The sequence below is a fragment of the Sinocyclocheilus anshuiensis genome, unplaced genomic scaffold (assembly GCF_001515605.1).
Source record: "Sinocyclocheilus anshuiensis isolate Anshui unplaced genomic scaffold, SAMN03320099.WGS_v1.1 scaffold766, whole genome shotgun sequence".
Lineage (NCBI taxonomy): Eukaryota > Metazoa > Chordata > Actinopteri > Cypriniformes > Cyprinidae > Sinocyclocheilus > Sinocyclocheilus anshuiensis.
Genome location: NW_015546060.1, coordinates 1,223,887 through 1,233,714, shown reverse-complemented (window position 1 = coordinate 1,233,714; position 9,828 = coordinate 1,223,887). Strand labels below are relative to the sequence as shown.

The 9,828-nt window shown below is 36.0% G+C and overlaps 1 protein-coding gene across 2 annotated transcripts in view; it reads left to right on the top strand.

Moving 5' to 3' along the window:
- nek7 (NIMA-related kinase 7) overlaps window positions 1–9,828 on the top strand; it is a 96,997-nt gene that overhangs the window by 52,949 nt on the left and 34,220 nt on the right. For both annotated transcript variants that reach the window (XM_016500688.1, XM_016500689.1), the window contains 2 exons: window positions 2,716–2,826; window positions 6,035–6,143. In XM_016500688.1, the coding sequence (XP_016356174.1) occupies window positions 2,716–2,826; window positions 6,035–6,143 (220 nt within the window). The remainder of the gene's footprint in view (window positions 1–2,715; window positions 2,827–6,034; window positions 6,144–9,828) is intronic.

The window sequence follows — 9,828 nt, the reverse complement described above, 5'->3', positions numbered from 1 at the left end:
GCCCCCCCCCCCCCAGCCGTTTTCAGTGCAAGAACCGATCGCAACTCATTGACCAACCAACAGGAAAAGCTGAAGGCAGTGCGTTCAGTGTGTTTTTATTTTGTTTATTAGCCGTGTTTTCTAGGACAAGCATCACTTATGCTATTGCTCATATTTAAGGGATGTGAACAAACCCATTGCCCTTAGTATTAAACCTTATCTTACACTGTTTGTGCTACATATGTGAATGATACCTCAAAGCATGCGGCTTGAGCTGTGCTGTTATTGTCAGATATGTAAATTTTGCCTGGTTGATGATGAAATCTGTTGGACATAAATTAAATTAGTGTACGGGCCAAGTCTTATGCAGGGACTTCAGGGTGGGCTTTTTGAATTTGGACAACCCAGAAGACCATTTAGCAATAGCTTAGCAACTGTTCAGAACTTTAGCTAACTTAAATTGTTTTAAGATTTTCTGAAGGTAGTTAGAAGTAGATAATAAATGTCTAGTTGGAAATGTTGTCTTTCATTGGTGTATTTTTTTAAATAATGATATTAATAATTTAGCAATACATAATAATAGTAAAAAAAATATATATATATACAGTGGTGTGAAAAAGTGTTGGCCCCCTTCCTGATTTCTTGTTTTTTTGCATGTTTGTCACACTACCTTCATTTAAAAACTGCATGTTGTGTTTACTTGTGTTATCTTTGACTAATATTTAAATTTGTTTGATGATCTGAAACATTAAAGTGTGACAAACATGCAAAAAAATAAGAAATCAGGAAGGGGGCTAACACTTTTTCACACCACTGTATATATATATATATATATATATATATATATTAAACTTAATTTGTAATAATAATAATTTAATATAGTTTTTTTTCTCTACACACATATACATATAATTATTAATAGTATTATAATTGTTGTTTTATATGTGTATGTATGAATAATAACCATATAATATTTAATAATGAATCATATACATGTAATGAATCGTATATACATATAAAATTTAATCATTTATCTTTAGATTTGAAGTATATTAAATTATATATTTATTTTGTTGTCTATTTTTTATGAATATTTATTCATTTGTGTGTGAATGATATCGTGATTTTCTGTATTTCTGTTGTTGCTTGATTAACATCAATGACTCGGACAATAGCAACTAAATTAGGCTGCTGTCCCTTTAAAACCGAATGCACAGCTGCAATGGATGCAATGTATTGATACACGGTCTCCCTACTGTTTACATTAATTTAAGATGTAATCAACCGTTTACGTGAATACTCATCAAAACGGACAATTCGACATTATTTTGTGTGTAATTCTCCGTTCATGCGACGCGAAAGAGTACTCGCGCGCTGTGAGACGCACTTCCTGTGTGTGTATGCTTCAATGTCTGTGCTCAGAAAACCGGACCGAATTGAGTTCTCTCTTGCGTCGTCAGATTTATCCATATGTCTGCTCTTCTCTTACTCCCACATATTGACATTTTTTGAACGTTTTATGCGACATGCAGCAAGTGTATTTTAGCTTATGTCCCGCCGGTTCATATGTACCAAGCAGCAACCTCCCGCTCTCTCTCGTGATGCTAACAAGGAAGTGACTTAAACTGTAATTCATCGACTGGCCGCTAGAGGCTGGCTGCAAAAGGGAGTCAATCCCATAGACTTCCCATGTTAAAATGCCCAACTTTACAGAAGAAAAAAACATGTTTACAGCCTGGTTCAAAAAATGATTTTGGTCTATATAGCTAATTTTGCCCTTCATGACAACTGTGAGGGGGGTGAATTTTTTTTTATAAGTCATCCGTTTAAATTATATTAAGCTTTAAAGTTCTGCATAATTAAGGGCGTGGCCGCTTGAGTGACAGGTGGATTGCCGCTGCTGTCACCACCGTCGAGCTGGGTGGGCGTGGTTTCAGCAACCTGCTCCCGCCTTTTTGCCCATTTTCGATTATCCGGGAGTGATGCGCGGTGACGCGCTGCCAAGAAATAGCGACGGCCGGCTCTGCCCACTTTGAGCTTCAAAAACCTTTTCAGGAACCTACGGGTGATGTCACGGACACTACGTCCATGTTTTTATACAGTCTATGATATGTACGCATAACCTCAGAGCCACGCAGCAGATTCGTTCTGAATGAATTTCATCCCAAATTGTCCCTCCCTAACATTTTCGTCTCGTTTTTATTCGTTGACAAAAATGTCAATAGATTTACGTCATAGTTTTTGTCATTCAAAAAGAGTTTTAGTTCGTTATCGTCTCGTTGTCATCAGTGAAAAAAATGTAATTAAACGACAATTATGACGAAAATTATTCGTCAACTAAATTAACACTGGTAAGTATATATACACACCCACACACAGATGCATGCACACACACACACACACATTATTGGACTTAATATTTATTTAATTATTTATTTATTTATTTTTACCAAATTTAACACTACACAATTTATTTGACATCCCTAATTGTTACCCATTTTTCTGTTATTTCTGATATTACCACAGTAGTCGTAAATGTGTTCCATTCAAGTCATTTGATTTTGAAGAGAGCAGACTAACTCAAACAGACTATAATGTCATGTTTACCTTCATACAAGCATCTGCTTTGGTTTCTGCCACAGTCTTATTTGCAGGCTTTCCTGACCCACAGTGTCTTGTTAATATTTAAACAGTCACTGACATTCTGACATTTTCCTCTGTCCCTCTTCTACACAGCAATTGAACCACCCCAATGTAATTAAATACCACGCGTCATTCATTGAAGAGAATGAGCTAAATATAGTACTGGAACTCGCAGACGCCGGGGACCTCTCACAAATGATAAAGGTAAGGACACATGCCGATTTGTCAGCAGTTTCCTTTTTCCTCCCTCAGAGTATTCCCACCGTACCAGCTGCTAGATGACCGAACGAAGGTAAAATGATCTACATCCCGACCACGTTTTTAAGATACCTTTGGTTATGTTACAACAATCGTATTGTTTATTAGAATCATACAGCTTCCGCACGTTCGATTCGCTCAGCCATCCTGTTTCCTCCTGACAACCCCTGCAGCTCGCATCTACAACCTGATGCTCCACATTTAATGGTCTGCATGTAAAACCCCTCACTGCCAAATCTCCACCTGCATAAATCATTCCCAGCACAAACAAAGCGTTTGCAGAAGGATTGTGTCGGTAAATGAGGAACAGGACGGATTAGTATGATGACGCCTTCGACATATTCATCATAATGCACGGTTGCGTAAATATCCCGACTTCGGTCTGCTCCACCGCGCCGCTGGATTTCTCAGCCCTTCTGCTCTGCAGAGCTTTAATTAGTTAGATTTTTTTATTAAACAGTGCCTCTCCAAAGGTGTATACAGCGGCTAATCCGCTTAGCATTATACGAACGAACATTAAGCCATATGTAAAACAGAAGCTCTGAATGCAAAAATTTTACTTTTTTTTTAAAATTCTTTTTGAAAAAAAAAAAAAGTCATCTCAGCCCCCTCCCCAGTTCGCTCTGTCCATCTCGGAATTCAAATGAAATCAAATGGCCCCTTCATTTGCATGCACTTACAGAATATTGCATGTGCCGTGTTTGCTTTTTAAAGGCACAGAGGGGGCTGCCGCTCTTCCTCATTGACATCAAACAGCCCTCTGATATGCAAATAGAAAGGCAGGGGAAGAATAGATCCACCGGCTTTGTTTGGATGTGGGCCAAGGTTTTCTGGGGCTCGAGACCGCACGCTCGCCGCCGTTCTGATAATTTCTGTGAAAGAGGTACATGTGGGGACGAGGCTCAAAACGGTGAGCGTTCGCCCAATGAAGTAATACGTCGCACTAAAATAACCTGTTTTGTTTTGTTAATCAATCCCCGATCTATTTTAACTGCCTCGAGAAATAGGTTTACTTCATTGCCGGAGCCTCAATTATTGAGACTGCATGTGAAAAGGTTATAATTACAGAGTCGTTTTGGCTAAGCAAGCTTCATTCTGTCTTAATTAATAACGTAACGTCATATTAGTTTCTGCTTTGAAGCGAGGACGTGCACTCATGGACCTCTAAAGCAACTGTGCTGGACAACACCGTGCTAAAAGCTTAGAATCGCTGCAGAATTTTAAAAAGGATCATTTGATGCTGTATCCCACTCAGCGTTTTAGGAGAATAATAGATGTTGGCTTCATTAAGTACTGAGCAGAATTGTCAGCGATGCTAAAACATCTGTTTGATTAAAATAAACGTTGCGCTTTGATGTGAAATTGGTGAAATGTAATACCAAACACACTTGAAATCTGTGTTTAAGAGAGAAAATTATGTCAAGAGATGATTGGTCCGTGCAAATATGTGTTTTAATAAAAATCCCACTACATTAAAAACATGTTAATATGCAAAAAGAGTCAGGTTGATTGTTTTGTAAAATTTTTCTCAGTAAAATCTTTGTTTCGATACTTTTACAGCAGTCATGGAAACTAATTGTGCAGTTACAAAAATTAAAAACCCTTGCATCGGATATTTCATCTGATTTATAAGTGAATTGTTTGTTTGAGTTGGTACTTTGAATAGAATGCATTGGTAATTCACCAGAGAATTGTTCTTATAATGTATTCGCAAAGAACTAGATTGAAAGTCAAGTCACATTATCAGTGTTAGAAATAAAATGAATATTTTACAGTATTTTAGTGAATTTAAGCATATATACACACTACCGTTCATTTTAAAAAAATAAATTAATGCTTTTATTCAGCAAGAAGTGACAGTAAAGACGTTTGTAATTTTATTTAAAAAAATGTTATTTACGATAAATGCTGTTCTTTTGAATTTTCTGTTCATCAAAAAAATCATGAAAAAAAATCAAGATTTACACAAAAATATTAAGCAGCACAACTGTTTTCAACATTGATAATAAGTTTCTTGAGCAGCGAATCAGCATATTAGAATGATTTCTGTAGAATCATGTGACACAAGACTGGAGTAATGATGCTGGAAATTCAGCTTTGCATCAGAGGAATAAATTACATTTTAAAATATATTCAAATAGGAAAAAATATTTTAAATTGTAATAATATTTCACAATATTACTGTTATTACTGTATTTTTGATCTAATAAATGAGTATGATACTTCCGTCAAAAATATTACAAATCTTACCAAGCTCAAACTGAATAGTTCAGTCAGAAAGTCTGACAAAAGATTAATAATAGATGGATAAATAATATATTGACCATGTATTTTGAAATAATATTAATTAAGGTTTGAATTTAAACTGTGATCTTTAGCTTTAGTTTTTTGGCTAATTTATACTTCGTATCGACTGATAAAATCACAAATATCAGCCAATAACTACTACAGTGGTGTGAAAAAGTGTTGGCCCCTTCAAAACCTTCATTTAAAAACTGCATGTTGTGTTCACTTGTGTTATCTTTGACTACTATTTAAATTTGTTTGATGATCTGAAACATTAAAGTGTGACAAACATGCAAAAAAATAAGAAATCAGGAAGGGGGCCAACACTTTTTCACACCACTGTATGTTACAATCCATTGTGCATCTGTAATGTAACGATCTTGTTGGCGTTATTTAATTGCGTTCTATCAGATTCATGGAGACGTTTCTCAGTGCTTGTTGTGCATCTTGAAAGTCTCCCCAAATGCTTGTTTCCCCATGAGGCTCCTGCTGTACTCACAAACTTCAGATGTTTTCCATTGCAGTTGCTCCAAATGAAAAGGGAAAGAAAGTTTATTGAGGGGTTTCAATCTATAGCCTGCATCAGATTATAGTCGAACCCAGAGCCCTTCACATTCATGGTCATCCTGTTGTGCTGTTTTTAGAGTAGCAGGGGTCCATGCTGAGCTTTTGAGACACTTTTCATCTTAAGACATCTTAAATCTTAAAAACTGTATGCTTCAAATAGTCATTTAGGTAGGTTGAACAGTTTGACTGCTAAACATTTAAAGTAAAACGTTGATGTTCTTGGTTAACGAAGATTGCATGCGTCTATGGAAAATCTGTGCTGCCATCACAGCATATTTATTTATTTGTTTATTGCCTGCAGCATTTCAAGAAACAAAAACGGCTGATTCCTGAGAAGACAGTATGGAAGTACTTTGTTCAGCTGTGTAGCGCACTGGAGCACATGCACTCCCGTCGTGTCATGCACAGAGGTACACACACACACACACACACACGTCTAGTGACATGTACATGTAGAAACAGACTTTTAAGGGGACATATTCTGCACTTCTAATAAATTTTTTTTCTGTCCATTTTTTTTCACCCTCTCACTGACCCTTAAATGAATAGTTCACCAATATGAGTTTGTTTCTTCACTGGAACATTTTGGAGAAATTCAGCATTACATTACTGACTCACCAACGGATCCTCTGCAGTGAATGGGTGCCATCAGAATGAGAGTCCAAACATCTGATAAAAACATCACAATAATCCACAAATAATCCACACCACTCCAGTCCATCAATTAACATCATGAGAAGTGAAAAGCCGCATGTTCGTAAGAAACAATTTCATAATTAAGGTGTTGTAATTTTAAACAGTCACTTCTGGCCAAAAATACAAATCAAAATGCAAGTCCGTAATCCACATCAAAATCCACCGATATATTTGTTTAGAACCGTTTGGACTGTTTTTACTTGTAAACAGTGCTTGATTTGTGCATATTTCTCTCCTGATTCAGACAAGGCAACTTTTTCACTGGAGAAAACAATATTATGGATAGAGGACTCGTACTTTAGCCAGAAGCAATGGTTAAAAACATCTTGATGCATTTGTTTATTACAAGCATGCAGCTTTTCACTTCACAAGACATTAATTGATGGACTAGAGTGGTGTGGATTACTGTGATGTTTTTATCAGCTGTTTGGCACCCATTCACTGCAGAGGATCCATTGGTGAGTCAGTGATGTAATGCTGAATTTCTCCAAATCTGTTCAGATGAAGAAACAAACTCGTCTACATTAGATGGGCTACATTTTCAGCAAACTTTCATTTTTAGGTGAACTCTTCCTTCAAAATTCTCTTCTTGCAAAATTTTGTAGACCAAAAAGTTTTTTCTTTTTTTTTTTGTAATAGTGTAGCTATGTATAAAGCACACAAACCACGTTACCAACTTGAACTCATTGCGAAATTTGCATGGGGAAATCATGCAAGATTCCTGATCTTGTGAATTCCTGTTAAAATGATTGGAAATTCACTGGCAAAAAAAATCACTGAACACTGGTAAATGTGACTGTTGAAAGTTGAAGTCTGACAGAAGATGGTTAATAGATGGATAAATAACGTTTACCATGTATTTCCGTAAACAGAATTTAGAATTAAAATTTAGATTTAAAAAAACTCACAGTGATGTTCATCAGGGTGGACGAAGTTGCTAAAAAGTTGATAGATTTTGATATGTAAATGTCCATGTGCTTTCTGATGAGGAAAACTGTCTTTTTCAAAACTGACTAGTCGATGGGTTATCTGTAAGATAATTGTGACTTATCGGAAGTTTTACAAAGTGCAACTGTCAAAACAGTAAAACTAGCAAAAAAATATAAATAAAAAAATAAAAACATACATATATAAACTGGTCAACCGACTAATTAAATAGTCAGTTGTTGGAATACTAGTCGATCATCTTGACCTATCCCTAATTGGGACAACATTGTCCCCCCACTACATCATCCTTGTGCTATATTGCATGTTGCGAAGTTTCACTTCTCATCTGCTTCTCATCAGCTCTGAGACGAGACTCTAAGGTCTTTGCTATGCACAAGCTTGACCAGACACACTGCGGAGCGCATTGCATCATCCTCTTGCCATTTGAAAACAAGCAAGATGACGCAACTGTCCAAGGCGACTCGAGACCATCTTCCCCAGTTCCCATGTATTTACACAACTCTTGTTGAAGTATTGTAACATATGAGACCTGTGCGAGTCTGTGTATTAGCAGTATTGGAAAGGGTTACAGCAGGCCATGGGTTTACATTCAGATCATTTCCCTTTGTTGATTGTAAACTCTTGGCGGCAGTCAGGTCAGATCTTGTTTTTCTTAACCACCTGGTCTTTATGTATGTGTTACTGTTGGAAAAGTTCATGTCCAGAGGTGTCTGACATCAAACACGAGCACATGCTTCCAGAATCGTTGTGTCTTGGCTGGTCTCTTGAAAGTCATTTGAGCCAAGGTGATGCGTAATACCTTGCTAATGGTAACCTTTCTTAAACATTTCTGAACATTTATATAGGCCATTTTTCTGAATCAACAGGTTCTTACACAATCTGCAAAGTTTTGCAGGTTTCCGCAGTATTTGAATACATGTCATTCACAAAGTTATATTCTTGCCCCTTGTGTTTGTGTAGGGCTCAACAACAAGGAGTTGACAAAAAGTGCTGTGTTGCCACTGAAAATCGTACCACTACTGATCTCGTACATCCATTTTTTGCACATGTTGATTTTTAGATGAGATAATGTTATCTAGCTGGCTAATATAGATATGACAGGGCTCCAGACAAAAAAAATAGAGTAAGGAGCCATTGGCTCCTATAAGAAAAAAACATAGGCACCAAATTATTTTTGTAGGTGCTACCGAATAAACGCGTTTCATTTATTTTATTATTTATTTTTTATTTTTTATTTTTTTTTGCATTTTAACATTTCAATCATACTGTCATGTTTGTCTCATCTTTTCTTGACTTTATCAGCATTTTAATCCATCTTGTAGATGACCTGGGAACTAAGGTTCACAAAGTGGGAACTAAAAGTCTTTTCCAACTTGAAATATACAGTCACAAAGAAATTGTTCATCACACAGAATCTGTACCAATATCATGGACCATAAGCATCACTTGCCCACTTGAGTGTAGTTTGGGCTCCTCCTCAATGCATCCTGTAAATGTTGTCATACACTCTTAAAAATAAAGGTGCTTCACGATGCCATAGAAGAACCTTTTTTGACTAAATGGTTTAATAAAGAACCTTTAACATCTGAAGAACCTTCATGTTTCACAAAAGGTTCTTTGTGGCGAAAGAAGGTTCTTCAGATTATAAAAAGTTGAGAAAGAGATGGTTCTTTAAAGAACCTTTGACTGAATGGTTCTTTGTTGAACCAAAAATGCTTCTATGAAGAACCTTTTAAGCACCTTTATTTTTAAGAGTGTATGTCTTTCACACTTTCAGTCTGTTTTTCTTAATTAGATAAATGCCGTTTTATAGGAGGAGTTGAATCATGTAGACAACAGGTTAAGTAAAAATATTAATATGCAATAGCGCATAAATATAGCAAAATGCTCCTCTTTATAGTTATTTTTCTAGCTGACTGATGAGCTTATGGACACCAAATGGTTATCAATTATATAGGAGGTATTGAATATTTTTTTTCGCTTCTTGCATTCTTTCTTATGTAGACAACAGGTTAAGTAAAAATATTAATATGCAATAGCGCATAAATATAGCAAAATGCTCCTCTTTATAGTTGTTTTTCTAGCTGATTGATGAGCTTATAGATGCTGAATGGTTATTCTTCTGAGGTAAATGTATATTACGTTGCAATGTTTACAAGCTTTACACATTTTCCTCAGTTTAAAACACTGAATGAGCTTTTACACGAGACATTTCAATAAGTTGTACTGTAGGCTTTCTTATAAAATAGCCTACCTTTTGATGTTAATTCATGTTCAGTATGTACTATAGTAGTAAAGAGAAAGATCAAATGGGTTCAGTTGCCGCTTGAACTGAGGCGCTAAAGCGATCGCGCCTGCCGCATTAAAGAGCGCAAAACTGTATTTATTGTTTGAATTTCGTTATGAATTTGGCATAATTTTAAAGCTGATACTTTGTTTATTAAAAAGTAA